This window comes from Microtus ochrogaster, chromosome 6 (assembly GCF_000317375.1).
Source record: "Microtus ochrogaster isolate Prairie Vole_2 chromosome 6, MicOch1.0, whole genome shotgun sequence".
In the NCBI taxonomy this organism is placed as follows: Eukaryota; Metazoa; Chordata; class Mammalia; order Rodentia; family Cricetidae; genus Microtus; species Microtus ochrogaster.
In genome coordinates, this window is record NC_022013.1 from 84,405,226 (window position 1) to 84,428,860 (window position 23,635).

The following is a 23,635-nucleotide window of genomic DNA, read 5'->3' on the forward strand; positions in this document are numbered from 1 at the left end:
AAATGATTGGGATTATTTTTAAACACAACAACATGTAGTTAAAAAATGTATCCCAGCAAGTTTTCCATAGAAAGATTAATCTTACTTACAAGCATTTAATTTTCACTGTTTGTCTAGGTTTTACAATATATGGTTATTTTACTTTAGCAACATAATTAGTACTTGGGGGAGACCTTAAAAATGATTAAAAAAACAAGTTGTTAGTAAAAATGATTATATTTAAAGTAAATGAAAAGGCAAAAAGGGACAAAGATAGACAAGAAAGAGAATCTTACAACAAGAGGAAGGATTTGCTGGCCACATCAATTCTTGTTGTCTAGATCTTCGGCCCTGGCAGTCCGTGTATATCCCAATGCTGTTAAAACACAGCAAATACTCTTTGTTGGATATCTCAACTGCACAGATAGCATCCATTGGTTGATGTGCAATGAATGATAGTGTGTGGTCATTTGAATGGAGCATATTGCATGGACTTCCTTCTCCATTCAGGGGGTATCTGAGAAATCCTGACTGGAATCCTACACAGAGTTGCTCATTGAAGATGGCCATCCACTGGACATTACTTGGGACTTGAATTTCCTTAAATTTCCTGTGTCGGGTCTTGCTCTGGAACAGCTCATAGCAGAGGACCTGTCTTTTCATAGCCACACACAGGCAGGACAGGGCTCCATGGCGCACTTTCCCAGCAGTTATGGTTTGACACCCTTTAGTTTCTGCCAGCTTATAAAAATCTGTCTCTCGTCCATCCAAAGCTGACATAGGAAAAAGTCGGACATGGCGATTTCGGCCTGAGATCACTGCAACAAGCTGATCACTTGGAATGAGTTCAATCTGATGAATTTTCTTATTGTCACCAACTCTAATAATCTCTACAAGAAGAAACAACAACATTAAATGCAAAACGAGTTTATTAATTATATCCAAATTAAACACCAAAGTATATAACCCAATCCATATTAAAGATACATACACACAAAAGTATCTAAGAGCAGAAATCACAGAAGAAAAAAGGAGGATAACTGAACCCATTATCAGATCATTTAACCTACCAATAGCTGATAGTTGGTATTGATTTCAGCACTGGGATCTTCCGATCCCAGGCAAAGAAGTCCTGTGTAAAGCATGCCTATACTTCACAAAGTTTGTTGGATGTGGGAGTGTCATATATCAATCTGTTGATTTCATTGGTTAAGCAATAAAGAAACTGCTTGGCCCCATAGGTTAAAACATAGGTGGGAGGAGTAAACAGAACAGAATGCTGGGAGGAAGAGGAAGTGAGCTCAGAGAGATGCCATGCTCCTCTCTCCTGGGCAGACACACGTGATGAAGCTCTGACCCAGGATGGACGTAGGCTAGAATCTCCCTGGTAAGCCACCTCGTGGGCTACATAGATTATTAGAAATGGGTTGAGGCTGAAACTAATGGGCCAAGCAGTGTTTAAATGAATACAGTTTGTGTGTTGTTATTTCGGGTATAAGCTAGCCAGGTGGCTGGGGTGCTGGGGACGCAGCCCCGCCACTCCCATTACAACATTTGTTTATTGGTACTAAATTCTAGCAACCATGGAGTTCCTATTTTTAAACTCCAAGTGACTGCAACTCATGTTCCTCTTTAGGTATTTCTTTTTAAAATTTTATTTCATGTATGTGGGTATTTGCCTACATATATGTCTGTGCATCACTTGCATGCCTGTGTCCATGGAAGCCAGAAAAAGGCATTGGATACCCTAGAATATACGTTACAGATGGTGTAGGCTATCATGTAAGAGCTGGGAACTGAACCACTGGGTCCTCTGCAAGAGCAGACAGGGTCACTGAACCATCTCTCTAGTTCCATCTCTTTAGGTGTTTGTGTGTACGTGTGGCCATGTATGCATGCACAAGCATGTACATCAGATATCAGCTTAAGGTGTTCTTTCTCAGGAGCTTTCTGCCTTCAGTTTTCATTTTTTTTAATTAAAAATTTTAAAATTGTGTATGTGTGTGGGTGCATGTCACAGCATGGGTGTGGTGTTCAGAGGGCAACTTTGTGGAGTCAGTTTTCTTCTTCCACCTTTATGTGGGTTCCAGGGATCAAACACAGATCACCAGGCATGTATGGCACCTTTATCTGCCAGTCATCTTGCCACGCCCACCTTTGTTTGCTAAATCAAGGTCTCTTACTGGGACCTGGGATTTGCTAAGCAGGCTAGGCTGGCTAGCCAGTGATTACCAGTCCATCTGTCTTTTCCTTCCCTAGATTAGGCTGGCAAGCCAGTTACTATCAGTCCATCTTCCTTTACATTCCCAGTGTTGTGATCATAAACATACACTACCATGTCTGGCTTTTTATGTGGGTTCTGGGATCCAGTGCTATATGGCAAGCACTTACCAACTGGAGCATCTTCCTAACACTTCTCAAGGTATTCCTATGGGGAACAAACTCATCAAGCTTAGTGACTGACCTGTTTGCTCAGGATCTAACCTAATATAAAGACAGAACTTACAATGCTATGTTTATGAAAAGCAAATTCAATCGGTTTTGCTTTATTTCACTCAGCACTTTATTTCCCTCTAGGGGGCTAAAAACCTGTTGCACTGAACCATGGGGAACTTTAGACATTTCTTCTTGAAGCACTATTAAGAATGAGAAAAGTGACTTTGTCTTTTATGTGCAATCTTTAGACATGAGTGGAACTGTTCAGTAAAACAGGAGAGAGGCAGTACACAGAGCTTTAGGGGTAATAGAATTGAAAACCTTTTGAGTTAAAGTTGGGTGTGGTGGCACATGCCTTTATCCCTAGGATAAAGCAGGCAGATCTGTGAGTTCAGCCAGCCTGGTCTATATACTGAGTTCTAGGATAGCAAGAGTTATACATTGAAATTCTGTCTTAAAAAACCAAAAAGAAAAAGAAAAAAAAAAACCCATTGAAATTCAAAACATATAAAATTATATCTGGAAAATTTTAGTAACCCAATCCTGCTCTTAGAATTTAGGTTCAAGAGTTTTCTAATATATAATTTAAAATTATTTCAGAATAACTGGGTTTTCTCTTACCATCTTTGGTGACATGCACAACAAATAATCCTTCTTCATTTCCCAAAGCTATCCTTTCATGATCTATTTAAAACACAAGCATAAAACTTTTTAATCAGATAAAAATGTCAGGATAACAGAATATACCAGATAATGAAAAAATTTGGTGTTAGAATAAAGTTAAATAACAAAATCAAAATACAATTTATATTTCCCTTCAGAGTGCAGTATAAATAAGTCATGTCTTTTAAAACAGAACATCAGCTAAAAGTCTGCTTTAGTATCAAAGGAAGGAAATACTTATTCAATAATGAGAAAACTAAAAACCCAGTTTGAGTATCATAGACATTGACCATTCTAGAAACACTGTGAAAGGCAGCTTAATCCTGCTCACTAAACTTCTCATATTTACTGGACAGCAACAGAAGTGGAACACGCATATAACAAATGTACAAAAAGGTAAACAAAAAGGTAAACAGAAGTTGCTGTTTGCTGGTGACATGCTCTAAAGTCTATGACTTCAAATCTCCTCAAGAACACACATTACACGTGAAACCCACACTCTGAGAATTAACTTGTTTCAATTCACAAAAGTAGGAAAAAGTTACCAGGTTGGCTTTTAGCACTAGTGCTCTTTAAGAAGACAATGCACGTCTACTCCTAGGAGGGCTAAAACACAGATCTGACACAGGTCTCATTCACCCACACACATCTGACACATGCCAGACACCTTGTAAACAGTGGGGCCAACTCAACATATAGATTAGTAAACAGTTATGGGACTATGATGTCTGCTATAAGTGCATACCTATGATTGCAGCTGCCTGCGTTGTTTTAATGAGGGGTAGGGTGCTGTCATAGGCCTCTTTGGGAACATACACAGAGCGGTCTCTGAATTTGTTTTTCTTCAAAATCTTGTGTAGTTCACTCAGGACTCCCACCCACTTACTCTTCTCATTCTCACTGTCGGCAAGCAGCAGGATGGAACATTTGTTACTAGGTGCTGAGAGCTGGGAAGCTGTGACCTAAAACAATTTAATATTCACAATATTAGAAAACAGACATCTTTTATGCTAGTCACGGGGTTCTGCTCATTTGTTTAGCACTCACAGTAAAATGAGCATTTATTAAATTATCCCTTTAGCAAACTTTAGCTATGCTGAATTCGAGTATCTCACTGGAATGTTTAATTCCCCAACAGTGAGAAGATACAAATCAAAATGTTACTATCACTTCATGCTCTGTGTTACAAAATGTCATAAAAATGCATTGTACACACTGATTTAACAAGTGACACTTAAAATTATCAAGCATCATGGAGAAAAACACTTTACCAGCATTACCTCACTTAGCCCTCTTAACAGCTTCGTGAGATAGGAGCTATGATTATATACTAATTTTATATTTGAGACTCCATGATAAAGAGAAAGTAAGTAACTTATCAAGGGCATGAAGTTAAGTATGCTTCTATGCTCATAAACATATATCATTCTGTTCTGAAAGTTTCTTGTACTTCCTAGCAATCCTTCATGTTATCATCAGAGAAGGTTAGATCACTTGAAACAGGAAGTAAGTAAAAGTTTGTAAGTCAGAGCACTTTTCAATTATGTAACAATAAAATCCTACTGCAAATTAGCTACAGGTAAGGGAGCCTTAACAGGCTCCCTTGGGAGCTAGGGGAGAATAAACAGTTGGTGGCCTTGAAAGTGACAGACTTCATTTAAATCTTTGAACTTTCTTACATGTAAGATTCATAGACAAATAGGAAAGACAGATAGAATAGAACAGCTTTACAAAAGTGTGCTGTTTACCTCATCAAGACAGCTACCAGCAGTTATCTGTATGCAATAATGAGGGATAAACAGATCAAGACATATACATATAGAGAGACCATGAACATAAAGAGGAGAATTGACATTGGCCAGCTGACAGCCAGAATCAAAGTCACAGATGTGAAGAAAACATTTTGGATGTTCCTGTCCCAAATAACCTGGTTGCAATCACAAGAGGAACATCAGCCAATATTGTAGACAGTGGAAAATGCTCCTACTAAAGTTGTGGAGTATTTGCTATAAAGGAATAGACAACTGAAACACAATTTTAAAAATAAGAGTTTTACAGAGACAAACGCTTTTGTTTTTAAGTTGAGAAACCTCATGTGGTAATATTTTGAAGATTGAACTGGGATTCAAAAATGAAGAACATGAAGCATATTTTAAAAGCATATTTATACATTCTACAAGTCTTAGCATAATCTTGTATTCATGTAAATAGTGAAGTACTAGGTCTGGGTCTTGTCCAGTAACTCTATGGTTTATACGTAGTAGTAAAACATACTCATTAAAAACAAGTAACTAGGTGCTGGCTCCATGGATAAAGCACTTGCTGCACAAACCTGGAGGGTCAGCGTTTGGATCCCCAGAAGCCAGGTTTAAGTCAGGTAGGTTTGTCTGTTATTCCAGCACTCCAGAGGTAGAAACAGGGATTGCTGGGGCAAGGCAGCTAGTTAACTAGCTATAGCTGTGAGCGGCAGGTTCAGTGAGACTGTCTCAGTATGTAAAGAGGAAAGCAATCAAGGAAGATATCTGACATCAGTTTCTGGCCTTTACAAGCATGTGCACACAAACATATATGCACATCATACACAATATATATGCAAAAACTCGAAGTAATTAAGTGCTCAAGTCATATACAGACTTACTCTAAATATACAGGGAATATCTTTTCGACTTGCGTGAATAACATCAGAAGCCAAGACTGAACTCACAGAAAATTCTTCATCTCTGAAATAGAAGTTAAACATTTAGGGTTATTACATGTTGCCTGTGTATGGTTTTGCTTACATACCCAAATAACATACATGAAGCAATCCTCAAAGCATAACTGTATAAACACCCAAGCACAATTTAAAACGAAACAAAACACAAGACTTCCCCACCAGTGACTGACAGTACTCAAGGTAATAATCCATCAGGAGCAACCTGGCACTTTACACTAGACATAACTGCTCACTCATGCAGACACACAAGGCACACTGGCAGAAGGGGTTTTTAGTCTCCAGAGTCCTCAATGGACTCTCATACCTGCCATAATAAATCTCAAATGACCTCAATCAAGTTCATCTGACACTGTGACTTCAGCACCTAAAACAATAATTTATCCTTGACCTGTTGTCATCTTGGCTTTTATTTATTTAGTTAGTTTTGTTTGCTTGTTCGTTCGTTCGTTCGTTCGTTCGTTCGTTCGTTCGTTCGTTCGTTCGTTCATTCATTCATTCATTCATTCATTCATGTTTTTCAAGACAGGGTTTCTCTGTAGCTTTGAGGCCTGTCCTGGAACTAGCTCTTGTAGACCAGGCTGATCTTAAACTCACAGAAAGCTGCCTACCTCTGCCTCTCAAGTGTTGGGATTAAAGGCGTGCACTACTACCGCCCGGCTGTCTTATCCTTGTTTTAACAGATGGTTTTGCTGTTGTTCGTGTTATCCTTAACCTTAATGTGGGCTAAGGAGCTCTCTTCTGCCTAGCCCCCCCCATCTTTACATTCAGTCCACTAGCCGGTCTGCCAAATCTCTCCTGCTGATATTCCCTGTACCAATCCTTCCATATTTCACTGTGTTTCAGGCACCAATAGGCATAGCTGGAGATGGGCATTTTGAGCAATGGGTGTGTCTGAATTAGAGGCATGCGTAGGATACATCAATCAGGAGTAATGGCTGAAGATGTAGGAGAAAATAAAATCTCCCAGCATGGTGCCTGGAGCTCCGAGAAAAGGAGGAGGAGGGTGCTCAAGAAGAGTCTGGACAAGGGAGCTAGACATACAGATTCTGGGGCTGGTGTGAGATGTTATGTCCTTTATTTTCACAGAATAACTTTGCACTTCTAGATGATGACAGGTGAGCATGTATTTAGGATTCTTATGTCATAATCTTTAAATTGGTCTTTTAGAGTCAAACTTTGGCTTTTAGCGCCACACACTCAACAGCTAGACCGACTTGCCCTAGAACCACCCCTACCTCCCTACTTTCTAGTATATTATAGGAGCCACAGGACTAAATCCAAAAATTGACCCCAAATTAGGCTATTTAATACAAAGCATAGTAACATAAAAGAAAGACCATAAACTACTGCCTGTGCTGTGATGACACACTTCTTCATCCCTCGGGGCTTACCTCATGTCAATCACTTGACTAATGACAGAGCTGGGCTGAGATGCTTTTCCTTCCGCAATATCGTAGAGAAATAGTTTGAAGTCACAGACTACAGCCAATGCTCTCTGCCACCCTTTCTTCACTCCAGCTGGCTTAGGGATCTTGGTTTTGTTTTAGTCAGACAAACAAACAAAGACAACTCAAATAAAAATGACAGCATGAGCCCCTGGTCCTGCTCTAAGTCTGCTTTCTAGCTGGTAAGGCAGCAAGTGGGACACAGTGCCACTAGTAAGGGGACAGTGAGAACACACTCGTCAGACCCTGGATGGCTTTATAAGCTTTAAACGGTACCATTTCAGACTGACAACTCTAAAATAAAATTTACTCAGCTTTTTTTTTTTTTAGAGAGATAGCATAAATAGTAAACTTGGTTGTAAGAGGAAAATGGCATTCACTTCCCACTGGAACTGTGCCTAGGATGCTAAGCTTATGTCTTAATATTTCCTAACACCTCAACCACAGTCTACCTCTCAGGCAATACCAGAGGTCCAAGGCTCCATTATGGTGATTTTGACATTCGTAAATCACAGAAAACTCTGTGATACTTTAGAATTTATTTCCAAGTAATTATGACTCTAGATAAAATATTATTTAAATGAGTTTGATTCACTGAATTTTCTGTCAAGTTGTGCTTACTGAGTAACTCAGCAGAGGTACTCACCCTGACATGGCCCTCATATGCTGTTCCGACTCCCTTCTGTGGGTCTATACCAAGTGGACCTTTAGTCTGCTCAGGAGGAACCGGACAAGCGGTTGGAGCTTTGTTCACACAAGTTATATGACACGAGAACCCACACACTTTTGGAGGGAAAAAGGACACAATTTAGATTAACAACAACAACAACAACAAAATTCACTGGGCACTAATTGCATCCATGGTGCTAGTTAGATGAATGCCGATTTTCTATTTTATTTTAAACAACTTTTTTATCTCTAGGGAAACAGATTCAGTTGCCTGTCAGTCAGAAATTCATTGAGAAGTAGTAAATGCTTTTTATTATTTATATTATTATTTTCTTTAATATTAGTAATAAAATTGAGAAGCAAATGGGTAAGACAGAACAACAAATAAAAAATCCAAACCTTGTAAATAACATGGCTGACTTAAACTTGTAATTCCTACCAAAGTGGTCTTTGAACAGTTTTTTTTAGCTCTTTATTCAATGCAACTCATTATCAGCCCTGAAATTCTCTTGCAGAGTTACTAATGAGTAACACTCAGCTACTTGATGTCTCTATCAGCAAGTTGATTAATTTGTGTGTGTTATTCACGCATACTTATGTGTTTGCCTGTGTATGAGTACATGTTCACATGTATATGAGGATGTGAAGCCCAAGGCTGATGGCAGGTATCTACCTCCATCTGTCACCCCCACCTCATTTTCTGAGGCCAGGTTTCTCACTGAATCTGGAGCTCAACAACCCTTCAGCTGGTCCAGCATGCCAGCACCCTCAAGATCTCCTTTCTACCTCCTGAGTCTGGGATTACAGTTGGGCAACCTGGCATGTGTGCTGGAGACCCAAACTCTAGCCCTTATGCTTGGGTGGTAAGCACCTTATTCCCTAAGCCATTTCTCCAGGCCCTGTAGCTGGCAACTTTTACTGACTGTTTGGAAACAAGTGTTTCAATGACTATGAAGGTGTAAAGAAATGCATGGAGTTGTGTTCTCCACGTTTTCACTACCAGAGAGGATAAGAGCTAACTCTACTGAGCATTTTCTAGCATCTCTGTTCCACACTACTTGTTCAGAGTCACAGAGGTGACAGCAGCAGTGATGGCATTCAAACTCATTTGTCTGCTTAGAGCCTGGACAGCCAGTTGGCAACAGTACTGTTATAAAACCAAGAAGTCACCTTTTCTTTCCTGTTGTTCTTACCTTCACAGGCACAGCCCTGTCTTATCAAACCAACCATCAAGGAGGTGCACTGATGGCACTTTGTAGGGGCAGTGAAAGACTTCACGAAAAATTGATGAGTCTTGCGCTGCAAAATAATTGATGGAAGAGTTAATCCTTCCAGCTCTCATTGCACGTCCACATGGAACTGCAGGTACTTCTCACGTACCAGACAAACCTCAAGCACGCTGCACATCTTGTACTTTCAGAGTCTTTCTTGAAAATAACTTCTAGCATTTCTGATAGCTTTTGTCAGTGACTCTTACTTTACAAATATTGGCTCTTTTATTCTAATCTGTTGGCCATTTTTGTACTTGAGTCTTTCCTCCTTCTTTCCTTAGTTGACTGACAGAAATGAGATTCTTTTTCATCTTTAAGTCATTGTCTGATCTTTGAGTTTACTTTATATATCTGAAATATCTCCCTTTAATTCCAGCTTTCTTTGGGATTCTTTCATCTATTACCTCAAGTCTTCCTTTATCTTGCATCTTTAAAGATACTATCATTATTATTATTATTTTGGGGGCAGGGCGTATGTATGCAGGTGCCACAGGACTTGTGGAGGTCAGAGGACAGCTTTCACGAGTCAGTTCTTTTCTTGAACTCTGCTGAGGCAGCATGTCCTGCTGTCTCTGTTGCTACACTGTGTACTCCAGGTTAGCTGGCGCTTGAGCTCCCAGGAGACCTTCCAGTCTGCCGGTCCTAAAGTTACAGATGTGCACCATGGTACCTGGCTCTTCACATGGGCTCTGGGGGTAGCTTGCGTAATCAGGTTGCACAACCAGCACCTTCACCAGAGGGGTCATAGCTCAAGCCTGACATCTTCATTTCTGAACTTTCCCATCTCCAATTGGTTAAGTTGCTATCATTTAAATAAGTCCATCTCTTTTATTTAAACATTTTGAATAAGTCTTAAGTGTTTTCTTGTATCCTTTACTGAAGCTTTTCATCTCTAATTTGAAGAAATTTTAGGTCATTATTTCTTCAAAATTGTGAGTCACTGTATATGCCAAGTGTACAAAGATGCCCTTGAGGTCAGAAGAGGGCATCAGATCCCCTAGAGATGGAGTTAGAGGCAGTAGTGAGCTGCCTGATATAGGTGTTGAGAAAGGAACTCTGGTCCTCTGGAGAACAGCGAGTGCTCTTAACTATAGAGCCATCATTCTAGACCCTCTCCTATTTCTTTAATTCCACGTTTTTCCTACTGAAAGTCACACTATATTATGTAAATGTGGACACCATTCCTGTCATATACCTTAACTTTCAAATTTTTCATCTCATTTTCTAACTGACTTGTTTTTCTATTATATCTATTCTTCTCACTCTGTTATTAAAGCTCTTTATAGATCTCAGCAATTAAATTCTTTTATCAAGTTCTTCTAAATTATTTTTTCTTATCACTGTTTTATCCTGTCTGACATTACCCATCTTCGTAAAGATATTTATTATATTCATTTTAAATTCATATTCTGTCTTGTCTCAATATGTAATGGTTTGTGGTTATTCCTTTTTAGCACGTTTTTGTTTTTCAAAACAATGTTTTTCTGTATAGCCCTGGCGATCCTGGAACTTAGTTTCGTAAGCTGGCCTCAAATTCAGAGATCCACCTGCCTCTGCCTCCCAAGTACTGGGATTAAAGATATGTGCCACCACCACCCAGCTCTCTTCATACATTTTAAAATTAGTTTTCAGAGCCATTGCTCACATTCATTTGTGATTATTCATAGTTTATGTTCTTTCTTTCCATAGGCTTAAACAAGGAGCTCAGTCTTCATGTCTTCCCATACACAGTGCCCTGGTAATAGTAGGATGGGGTACTTTTTGCTGTTTGATGAAACTCAGGCTCATATTCTTTGAAGAGAGCTTCAACTTAATGCTTTTATCAGGTGACAAAATAAGGGTTCCTCTAATAGGCTATGAAACACAGAATTTAAGAATTAAATATATTGTATACTCCTTCCAATATTCAGAATGGTATTTACATTTATTATTAAATTTATTTTCTTCCTAAGTTTTTTATTTTATAGCTTTGAGGAAATCAGCAACAAAACTCACAGCAAATATCCAAAGTAGAAGAAATCCACTCTTATGTTTTAGAACACAGTATGTTTAGAGCAAATACCTTAGGTGGAAAGCCAGTTGAAGCAGGGCATCCCTTTTTCCTTAAGGTTGGTGTGTGAACTGGAAGTGGAGCACAGTCTGCAATCTGAATCCCAGGCAAAAGAGGAAATGAATGTCGTGAAAAATTCACTTTATTTAGGAAACAACTAGAAAGAGACCACAGCAAATAAACCAACAACATTTCAACAATGCTAAGGAGACAGTGCCTCAGCTCCCTGAGGTTCAAGTTTTTCCAGAACTGTACTTCAATCCGAGCTCACAATATTTACAAATGAGTTATTTTTTAATTATAATAATTTTGATTTGGAAATTTAAATTTAAAAAGAAATAAATTAGAAAATAAAATCGAGAGAAAACAAAAATCACAGCATGTAATTTACACAAAAATGAAGATATTTTCAAATTCGTTCAAATTTTGTCACATTGATCCTTCAAAGTAACTGAATATTTAAGAAAGATTTATGATATGAATTAATAACATACACACAAGATTAATTTTTTAAACAACTTTTTACTGTACTTGAGTTTGTAAGTGTGTGTGTAACCATGTATATGTGTGAGTCAGATGAATGCATAAGTTGTCAGAGGACAACTCTGTAACGTCACTTCTCTGCTTTTAACTTTTTGTGGGCTCTAGAGCTGAAGCTCAGGTTTGTCCAACAAGTGCTGTACTTGCTGAGCCATATCATCAGTCCTAGAAGATTCTTTCTAACTACATGATTTCCACATTTAGAATATATTATGTATATGGAATATAATTACATAGATCTGAATGTATGGAGATTAGTGGGATTTATACACAGAAATTAATTTTAAATAAAGGAGTTAAAATTATATATTATTATTAGCATTATGAATTTAATTCAAATTTAGTTATAAGTCATATCTCTACTGTAAGTAAAATGAAGTCTACTTTATCAAGTATTATATGTTTCTTTGAATAAAAAGAGCCAGTGATTTTATTGGATGTTATTGTGGGGGAGGAGGGTACATTGCTTAATCAGCAAAGTAAAAAACAAAAAACAACAAAAGACAGTAACTTCTTTTTAGGATGCAAAGCAAGCACACACGGAAAACAAGTTGAGCCTTGCATAAAGTCACAGAGTATTAAAATATTACAAGAAAGTTGCTTGTAACCATAACCTCTAAAACTAATCATCTATAAACTCTAATCCTGGTATAGAATTTGACTGTGTCAGCTTTTTTTGTGAATTGTAAGTTTATATTCAATTTAAATTTTGTTTACTTTTGAATAGCTTGAAAAAAAAACATTTAGCCCAACCTATAATTTAAGATTTGAGAAGATAAATATAACAAATAAAAGAGGAATGCTGAAAAAAATCTATGCAAAAGATAAAACACAATAGTAAATAAATGGTCATTAGCGTTCTACAGAAAGTCCCAGAGAAGATATTAAAATTAAAGACTCAAACAAATGTGCTGAATAAAAGATCAACAGTACCTAATTAAAACTGCGTTTAACTGGATTTCACTCACACAGCAACACAAAATTCAGGGCACCAGGACAAATCAACAAATCACATGGAACACACTGAAAGCAATGAACTCTGCTGAAGAATGGAGAGAAGTAACTATTGTGCACACCATGCTCAGAGAGGTGGAAGTACCCTAGGAAGGGATGATACTGTGAAGATGCCACCTTTCCTCATGTCAATCTAGAAAGTCAATGTAATTCCGATTAAAAGCCTCACATGGAATTTGACACACCGACACTAAAATAGTATGCCAAACTAAAGGGTCAACAAGAAAAAGAACATGGTGGCTATGAGCAGCACCCAAAAACTGTTTAGGGCTACAGTGATTAAGAAACATAGAATCAGCGCAAGAATAAGCAAAAGGACAGAAACACCCACAACAGACCCACACACCAAAGCGGAGACAGTACTGCAGAGGAGTGAAATATAGGAGACCAAGGGTTTATATGGAGAGAAAATATTGGAATTCTATTTACCACACCACATAGCAATCAATTTCAATTTGATTAAAGTCTTAAATACATAAAAATGCAATTTTAAACTTTAGAAGAAAATAAGGAAGAGAAATAGTATTTTCATAAAGAAAAACTACTTTAAAAACCACAAAAGCAGAAGTTGTACAGGAAAAGACTGGTAAGCTGGTCAAGAGTTTTGAAAAACAAAATTAACACAAAATTTAAAAATTATCCTCTGACTGGAAGAAAATGCTTACAACCAATAATACATAGCAAAGAACTCATACCCAGACTTAAAAATAACAAAAACCAAAACAACAGGAAAATTAATGGAACAAAAAGACATCAACAGGCAATCATTAGCAGCCAATGAACATAGAAAAAGATGCTAAATACAATCAGAAAAGGGAGAAACCAAAGTTAACAAAAATGCTGCTTCACACTCTTCCAACTGGCAAAAGTTAGTATCTGATTGCACCAAGGGCTGATAGGGATGTGGAGAAATGGGAACTCTCACATGCTGCTGTGGCAGTGGGGGAGGATGAAAATGGACCCAAGCCCTGTGAAAAACATTTGGGAAGATCTAGTTCAAGTTTAAAGTATATATAACATACAACCAGTTTGCACCCAAACTGCCCATCTGCAAAAGCAAAAATACTAAGATCCCCTCAGGACTAATTTCGGCAATGAAGAGCTGGAAGCAATGTAGGTACCCCACAACAGAAGGAAGGATATCACACAGTGTGAGAGCGGTGCATTTCATCGCACTGTAGTAGTTATTGTTACCGTTATTTTGCAAAGCTCTAAATCACAGTTGGTTGCCCAAAACAAACAAGCAAACAAAAGAAAGAAAGAAAGAAAGAAAGAAAGAAAGAAAGAAAGAAAGAAAGAAAGAAGGAAGGAAAGAAGGAAAGAAGGAAAGAAGTTAAGAAATGTGTTCCAGATCCATGTCATTCTTTGTGGTGGTGACTGGTGAGACCATTATAACACCTTTGGCTTAAAGCCCATATAGTATATATAATAAATGAATTAAATGCACATTCTTCCAACTAGGATGTCAAATGGTCTTTAGGGAGAAAACTGACCAATGGGCTGCTTATAGTACTTTACTGACATGAATTATTAACATAACATTGTATTTTTGACTATTAAAAAGCAGGCTTTAGTTGAGTGAGTACCCATAGCTGATTGGGCAGTTAAACTAAACTATCCCACTGCCACAGTTGTTCAGTTGTTACAGTAGTAACAATTTCATTTAAAAGCTGGGTTTAGGATGCAATGAATTAGTTATATCATAGCTTATTAAACTTGTTAGAAGAATTAAAACACATGAATCAAGAATGGCACTTTCAATGCCATGTGCTTAGTTTGTATCTAATACTGTCAATAATACCATTAATTTTGAATATAATATTTACACAAGCATATATCTACATACTTCTCTAACTATAGACTATTTTTAGTTACCTACCTACCTACCTACCTACCTACCAACCAACCTACCTATTTTTGCCTCTTTCAGGTGAATGTGAGTGGTAATCTTCTATTTCTCTGTGTTTTATCAAAATGTAATGATGTCTAATGAACTGTTAACTTACTACACAATGTACTTAATCAGTCAGATTTCACTTAAAATTTTCAATTCCCTTTCCTGAATACAGTTGCGGAGCAATGCTGCTCCAGGGAGGCACCTTAACTGGCTCAGCTTCACTATATGTGGAAGGAGATGTAGACCTTGACTGGATGTAAAACTTGATGCTCTGGTTCCATATATAAGTGCTGCCAACAGGATCAGTCTAGGAAAATAAGTCAGGGAACAAAAAAACAAAAAAAAAAAAATCCAAGAATTACGTTTTAACAAAATGTAACTCTTAAGGCACGGACATGACAACAATTCTTGAGGAGGATTAAGAAAACAAAATTCACATTTGAATATTAACATTAGGGATGGCATTTTGCAAAAGCATGAGTTTTACTACAAACAAGCATTATGTTAAATATGGAGAACTGCTATAATTTGGCAACTGTATGGGAGTTACAGGTGAGTGGCCTTCTATAGGTAGTGGGTACAGGCAGGCATTCAAACAATTCCTAAGCAGTTAACCAAAGCTCTACAAAATTGGAAAATATAAAAGAAATGGACAGTTTTTTAGATAGATACCATACACCAAAATTAAATCAAGACCAGGTGAGCAATTAAAATAGACCTATATGCTGCTAAGAAATAGAAACTGTCCTCAAAAACCTTCCAACCAAAAAAAAAAGCCCAGGGCCGGATGGTTTTAGTACAGATTTCTACCAGAACTTCCAAGAAGAGCAATACCTATACCCCTCAATGTCTTCAACATAATAGAAACAGAAGAGTCATTGCCAAACTCTTTTTATGAAGCTACAATTACCCTGATCCCAAAACCATACAAAGACTCAACCAAGAAAGAAAATCACAGACCAATCTCACTTATGAACACGGATGCAAAAATACTCAATAAAATACTGGCAAACTGAATCCAAGAGCACATCAAAAAAATCATCCACCATGATCAAGTCAGCTTCATCCCAGAGATGTAGAACTGGTTCAACATATGAAAATCTATCAATGTAATCCATCATACAAATAAACTGAAAGAAAAAAAAACCTATATGATCATTTCATTAGATGCTGAAAAAGCATTTGACAAAATCTAACACCCTTTCATGATAAAGGTCTTGGAGAGATCAGGGATACAAAAAATATATAAATATAATAAGAGCAATATATAGCAAGCCAACAGCTAACATCAAATTAAGTGGAGAGAAACTCAAAGCCATTCCACTAAAATCAGGAACAAGACAAGGCTGTCCACTCTCTCCATATCTCCTCAACATAGTTCTTGAAGTTTTAGCAATAGTAATAAGACAACAAAAGGAGATCAAGGGGATTCAAACTGGAAAGGAAGAAGTCAAACTTTCATTATTTGCAGATGATATGATAGTATACATTAGTGACACTACAAACTCTACCAGAGAACTCCTACAGCTGATAAATACCTTCAGTGATGTGGCAGGATACAAGATCAACCCCCAAAAATCAGTAGCCCTCCTATACACAAATGATAAAGAAGCTGAGAGGGAAATCAGAGAAACATCACCTTTCACAATAGCCACAAATAACATAAAAATATCTTGGGGGTAACACTAACCATAGAAGTGAAAGACCTATTTGACAAGAACTTTAAGTCTTTGAACAAAGAAACTGAAGAAGATACCAAAAACTGGAAAGATCTCCCATGCTCTTGCATATGTAGGATCAACATAGTAAAAATGGCAATCCTACCAAAAGCAATCTATAGAGTCAGTACAATCTCCCTCAAATCCCAACACAATTTTTCACAGACCTTGAAAGAACAATATAATCAACTTCATATGGAAAAACAAAAAACCCAGGATAGCCAAAACAATCCTGGGATATGTTGTTCATATAAAATGGTCAATTTGTCTCAATATGGTGAATTGTAATAATCTGGCAACTTTGCAGGAATTACAAACTAGTAGTAACAAACACCAGAAGCAGCCCTCTATGGAGACACAGCAAGGCCTCTTAGAGTGGTATGTACTGGCCACCATTCAAACAATCTATGAAGTAAGGGTTTGGTGAGCATAACCAACACAGTTATTAATCAACTTCAGTCTTTCATTTTTAGATTTTTAAAACTGAAACAGAGGGACACTACATATGTATGTGTGGCAAAGATGATCCCAATAAATTGGTTTGCATTGAGAAGTTCCAAGTTAGGCCTGAATCCAATCTCTTCATTGCACAGCCAGTCCTCTGTGTTCTACCAGGGTGCCTCCATGACAGAAGCATTCATAACAATAAGGATCATAGAGGTCAAGCTATATTTTCTAACAGTGAACTTGAACAAGAAGAGGAGAGTAAAAGATTAAAATGAGACTCAAGACAAACTTGCCCAGTTCACAAATTTGGGGAGAGTTAAGGAGAAGGCAATCAGATCAAATTATTAGCTACATAAATCAGGGGTATTTCTCACTTCCTAGTATTCTCCCCTTTCTAGTGTCTATATAATTATACAAATTGCAAGCAGCCCTGAAATATTTTATATTAAGGACTTAAAATTAACTCATTAACATAAGCTTTTATGAAGTGTCCAAGTGGAAGATTAATTATATATAGAAAACTTCTATGTTAAGAATAATCTAAAAAATTTTTGAGCTATCATGAAAGCCTGGAGTCCTAATGCTCAGCTGTAAGACAGGAAATCCTGGGTAGAAGAAACTTTGAGATGAGGAATAAATAGTCCAAATAACTTTTACCTCTAGGTCGGGTGAGTTCAGTATCTCTAAAACCAAGGGCAGAAAGCTTTCTGTTTTCCACCAATATTGACTCAAATTTTACAGCAGGCCTACTCCATGAGCGATGAGAATGAGAACTAACAGAAGTGAGTACTGTACTATACTGTCCAGCACCAGAATCAGAACATGCAGTCACACCATTTTATTGGTATGGGGGCAAACAGAGGTTTCCCATTAAGGACATTCTATGTCTCAGGAATCAAACCAGAGTCAGGTGCTGGAACATTTTTCGTGTTTTGTGATCAGCATGTTTTGTGATCCCATGACAATGTGACATGGCAGTGAGATACCAGAGAAAGAAAATGATCCATTATCAGTTTAATTTGTAATTGCCTACTCAAATAACTCTTGAACCCTTTAATATAAATCTCTTTGTTCTTTTGAAGATTCTTTGCCATGTATTAATTTGTTTTTTCTTATTGATTAGTTTTTCACTAATTAGTGACAATGAGAGAACAAAAATGAAAAAAAATAAAAATGATCTTCTTAGCTGTATTTAATAAACCCTGGTTACATTGAGAACTACAGTTACATTTTAGAAAGACAAACCAGTATTAATCATAATAAAACAGAACAACAAAAATACTATATGTGCTTTTTAGAGCTGTATGTTCTTGAACTAAAAATTTCATTAAAAAATCAACTTTGTTTTCTTCTTTAAAGAAACAAGTAGCTACACTGGAGTAATATTTTGAAGCAGAATAGCATTTAGAATAATGCTTGGATTTTTTAAAAATTGGAAGTTTAAAAATTACCATTTTCCTTTTCTAAGTGTGGTCTTCATAAACACAAGTAACAAAGCTTAATAAAAATGAAAAAAATTCATGGCAAAAATAATTTGGATATCAAACTTAAAAAAAAAGTTCCGGGTTTTTGAAAGAATTCTATCAAAAGCAGAGTACTCAGGAAACAGACCTCACTATCATATAATTTCTGGATTGCTGCCACTATTAATATTATTTCAAACGCAGCTTAACAAAACAAATGAGAAAAAAGTGTCACATATTATCTTCATCAGAGTTTTAATTTTCACCAATAGGACTGCATTTTTCAAGATGTTAATAATTTTGCTATAATTAAATCCTAATCCTTACCATGTATTTGTAATTAATGGTTTATTCTTAACATTTAAAAGCACTTAACTCAATTAAAACTTCAGGATATTCATTAAATGTGCTAGAATTAAAAATGCCTATGATTAATTTTAAAATTAGCTCACAAGAGTTCATACACACCCCCCACAAATAACTAACATTTTAAAAATCATTATTTCTTTACTTAACCCCTAGACACTATTGAAGATATTACAGCATTAAATCTAAGTAGTTAATTGAGTTACTGATGTAGCAAAAGCCAAAAGATATGATATCCATAAAAAGAATAGCCATGTCAATTAAATAGTTATCTTAATGATTACAAGAACAATTAAAAAGGTAAATAGTAAAAAGCAACACATAACACTAATAGATGGCATATTCTGGTATTGTTCAAGGGAAGATCTTGGAAATAAATCTTAACTGTAAAAAGTTCACTCAATACTTTTAAATTACAATCCACTCATAAAGGATATTTTAATGAAAATACCTTTCCCTATTTTTGTTAACTCATTTTCTCTAAGTAAACATATTTTAATGAATTATTCTGGATGAGCAGGAATTAAGAGATGTTTACTATATTCTATTGTTTTTATGTTCTACTAGCTCATATATGTGTGTGTACATACATATATATATAGTGTGTGTACATACATATATATATAGGCAAAAAAGCTGAATATTGTATTTTTTGTTCACAATGCATGACAGTGTCATGCAAAAAATATATAATGGTTCCTGACTCTATTAAGATTTTTCTATCAAATTATCCTCACAATAAATTTTTAAAAGTTATATAATAAAATAAAAGTATCTTTCTTTCCCAGAGCCAGGCAGCTGTTTAAGTGATTTCACACAGCATGTTTTTCCAGGAAACAATAATGAAGACAATCCATCTTGAGTGGGCATGACTGGTGTCAGACATCTTGGTATGGCCAGGGTTGCACAAATAGCAGCACTCCTGTCTGCAGCTTGCTTTAAAATAAAAGAGACTGATATTTGCTATAGATGATAAGTGACAATTTATGTAAAAACAGCTTGCATCTAGTGCCAGGAGGTGGTGCACACACCTTTAATCCTAGCACTTGGGAAGTAGAGGCAGGTGGATTGCTGTGAGTTCGAGGCCAGCCTGGTCTACAAGAGCTAGTACCAGGGCAGGCTCTGAAGCAACACAGAGAAACCCTATCTCGAAAAACCAAAACCAAAACAAAACAAAGCAAAATAAAAACTCAGCTTTTATCTAATATATTGCTTGCACTGGGAACTAATTTGAAACTAAATACATTGACTTTTTATCAAATTTGATTTTAGCAAGAAGCATTCCTGAAATAAAAACATCTGTAGTAATAGGAGCGGCGGGCCGCGTCCCACCACTCAGCTCAGCTAGCTTTGCCCAAAATAATTACACGGAAACTGTATTCTTTTAAACACTGCTTGGCCCATTAGTTCTAGCCCCTTAATGGCTAATTCTCACACTCTTGCCTAACCCATATTTAGTAATCTGTGTAGCACCAGTCTTACCAGGAAAGATTCAGCATGTCTGACCTGGTGGCTGGCTGGCTGGCTGCCTCGGGTGTCTGCCCTGGAGAGGAGTGTGTGTCTGCCTCACTTCCTCTTCCTCCCAGCATTCTGTTCTGTTTACTCCGCCTACCTAATTTTCTGTCCTAGCAGGGTCAAGGCAGTTTCTTTATTTAACCAATGACCTTCCTCCATCACTATGGCACCAAAATGCTTCCATTTAACTACTAGTTTACAATTCCCAACTACGGCCTTTACAAACATAGTACTTTACAAATTAAAAAAAAAAAGGAAGAACTGAAGGAAGCTGGAAAAGGAGATAATCAGCCAGGTGGTGGTGGCACATGCCTTTAATCCCAGCACTCGGGAGGCAAAGTGAGTTGAACTCTGTGAGTTCAAGGCCAGCTTGGTCTACAAGAGCTAGTTCCAGGACAGGAACCAAAAGCTACGGAGAAACCCTGTCTCGAAAAAAAAAAAAAAAAAAAAAAAGAAAAGAAAAGAAAAGAAAAGGAGATAATCAAGGCTGTCATACTGACAGGTTAAAAAATGTAGGCAATTTTCACAGATTCTGGGTAATGGTGGCTTACTTAGATGCTGAAGTATAAAGATATAGAATTAGGAGTAAGAGTTATAGTACAATCATTTCCCTCAATATATTTTTTATTTCCTAAGTCAACAAAATGTTCTAGGTGGCCAAATCTTCTACATAACAAAATCAATAATAAAACAAAATCTTTCTGAATTATAACCTTATAAAAACAAGCCATCATAAATTTATTCAGTTCACAGGCTGATAATTGAAATCTAGTACATATGGTCAGACAAATGCTAGCCTTCCCATTACAAAATAGTTACCACATACTATTATTAGTTTGATAAATTCAAATATCTAATCGTTTAACTATAAATTTCAAAAATAATCAAAACATCTATAGAACCAGAAATGTTTTATAGACCTCTAACTAACAGAGGCCAGCTGAACTCATAGGTCTAGTGAGTACAATATCAACAGCTGAAGAGCTTATTCATTTTAAACAGTCATGTAAAATTATTTATAATGCTGGTGTTATTACGTGTCAACCCTTCATCAGTTCAGAAAGAATACATGAATCAATGGCCATCCCACTACCCTGCATGTTCACCACAAACCAAAAAGTACTTCATCTCAAACTTTCCCTGTCTAGGAACTTGGGAATAGGGTGCTTGCTCAACACTAAGTTGACAAGCAAAAGTAAAAAGGCTGTACCTCCTGTGAATGTCCTTTAGTGCTATTTAACATAGTACATGAAAGTCCAGTTAAACAGTATCAGATAACTACTTCTCCGTGATGTGTGTGAAGGTGCTGGGATGGAGGCTGGCTCATAAAAGCCTGAGACCTTTCCACATACAGATTCCCACCTGTGTATCAGAATACGTAAGAGAGGAAATGGCCAAACACTTCCAAGTCAAGAAGCATGGAGCTACTAGCATAATTTCAGTGTTAACAATACATAGAAAGAACAGTTTAAATCTTGACATTATCTTATGATACAAAGAATCCACTATTAATATTACTTTCCTAAATCTATACTGTGTAAGATACTTAGGGAAATTCTTCTCACCTAGCTCACAATTTCTCCAGAACTGATCTATGTAAGATCTAGTCAATGAAGTCTACAAATTGCCTCAGCACTCTACATATTTGTTGATATCAGATTTTCTCTGAGAGACTCATTTTCCTTGTATCTGAATAATTTAGAAAGCATACTTCTAAAAGGTATCTTACTGTTTTAGTTGTATAAATTTACATGAAGAACATTCCTAAAGCTCTGCGGCCAAAGCTAAAATGGAAGGAAAAAGAAACACAGGGAGGAGAGGAGTGGGGGCAAGAGCAGCAGCACATGCATGCAGTGGTGGAATGACACAGGTCACATGGCACACGGCACATGCTTAAGGGCTCTGCAGTCAAAGGCAAGGAATAAAAGGCAGGCAGAAGGCACTAGGATAGCACATGGTGTGGGAGTCTTACACGTCTGCCTTTGCTAGCTGGAGTACAGGACGGGGAGCGCTTCAACAGAGAGAGAACATCACGTTACACATATTCACAGGGAAGATGCCAGGCCCTCTGTATCAACACATAGCATCCAGACATATGAACAAAGCCACTGTTTTGATACATCCAAATACATATATATCCAGGAAAACTGTGGGATAAAAACGGTAAGGAAACAACTGCTCAGATGTGGTCTAAGGCTGATGAGGTTTTCCTTGGCACACGTATTGTGATCCACATGGCAACATTCTACCGAGAAGTGGACAATTTCAACAACAACAAATCTATTTGCTACTGTTTGCCATAAAATACTTATTTGAGCTCTAGTACCCATTCCAATAAATCAACTACAAAATAAACAATTAAGCAAATTTGCTTTATACATTTACTACTCTCCTCTTTTTAAAGATGATTTTTAAAATGTTTTGAGCTACCTTAGAAATCATCAGTAATGACAATATATAAAACAAAAACATAGTTCTAAACTTCCACCCTGACCTCATCTTCACCTTGAGATCAGCTATGAGAATGTAAAAGAGACCGGGTGAAAAGGACAGTAAAATCAAGACACTAGTGAGGGGGGAAACCATGACTTAGATCGATATTCTGGAGCACCTCAGTAAGATTTTATATGAGGCTAAAGTTTATGCCTAAACTCTGCCTGCTGAGATAACCCATTTCTCCTGTTTGCCAAAATATAAGAAACAGACAAAACAAAGGAAAAAATCATGAATGGGAAAATGATTCTGTGTTGTTCTAAATAATGAAATGATAGTTTTAATAGGCCCAAACTGAAGAATAAAAATAGTAGAAGAGCAGAAGGCAGATTTGGAGAGGACCTATGAGAAATAAAACTGAGAATCCTGCAGGTAACAGCGGTCCTGTGTGTGGAGGGTGTGGAGAACACAGATGATATGTAGACATAACACCAAATTAAACTCGCAAGTATGCTTAACACAAACCTTCTTCTAAACATGCAAGGTTGAGCTGCAATTAGATGTTCTTCAATAATCTCTTCTATAGTGATAACAGAGGATAGAAGGGGATGACCAGAAGGATGGGATTTAGGGTTAGTTAAGCACAAGAACCTACTTAATGCAGGCCCCACACAATAAGCCTGATGTATAATAATACCATATCTAGGATAAAGAGTGATCTAGATTCAGTTATTCCTTAAAAACTATAAATGCTTAACAATGGGGGCTACTGAACTTGGGTTTTAAAGTATCTTGGATATGGAACATGAACACATCAAAGACTTAATGCTACTACTGAAACAATTTTATTATGACTTTAATGATAAAATGAATGAATTGCTAACACTGGGAATCAGAGTCATAGTTATGAACAATAAACAAAAGAAACACGAGGGTTATATTATAAAGTAAAAATTAAGAATAATTTTTTTTTAAATGGGAGCTTAGTGTTAGCGCTCCCTCTAACAGAAAAT

General features: G+C 36.9%; 1 protein-coding gene across 15 annotated transcripts in view; it reads right to left on the minus strand.

Annotated features, from left to right (window-relative positions):
- Positions 1-23,635, minus strand: part of Cdc42bpa (CDC42 binding protein kinase alpha) — a 218,968-nt gene that overhangs the window by 22,248 nt on the left and 173,085 nt on the right. For 6 of the 15 annotated variants that reach the window (XM_026779691.1, XM_005348970.3, XM_013346976.2 and 3 more), the window contains 9 exons: positions 22,162-22,200; positions 11,242-11,325; positions 9,102-9,207; positions 7,886-8,022; positions 7,186-7,325; positions 5,717-5,798; positions 3,824-4,040; positions 3,037-3,099; positions 276-869 (listed from right to left, as the gene is read on the minus strand). In XM_026779691.1, the coding sequence (XP_026635492.1) occupies positions 276-869; positions 3,037-3,099; positions 3,824-4,040; positions 5,717-5,798; positions 7,186-7,325; positions 7,886-8,022; positions 9,102-9,207; positions 11,242-11,325; positions 22,162-22,200 (1,462 nt within the window). The remainder of the gene's footprint in view (positions 1-275; positions 870-3,036; positions 3,100-3,823; positions 4,041-5,716; positions 5,799-7,185; positions 7,326-7,885; positions 8,023-9,101; positions 9,208-11,241; positions 11,326-22,161; positions 22,201-23,635) is intronic. The other 9 variants (XM_005348974.3, XM_026779693.1, XM_005348971.3 and 6 more) reach the window with 3 other exon arrangements.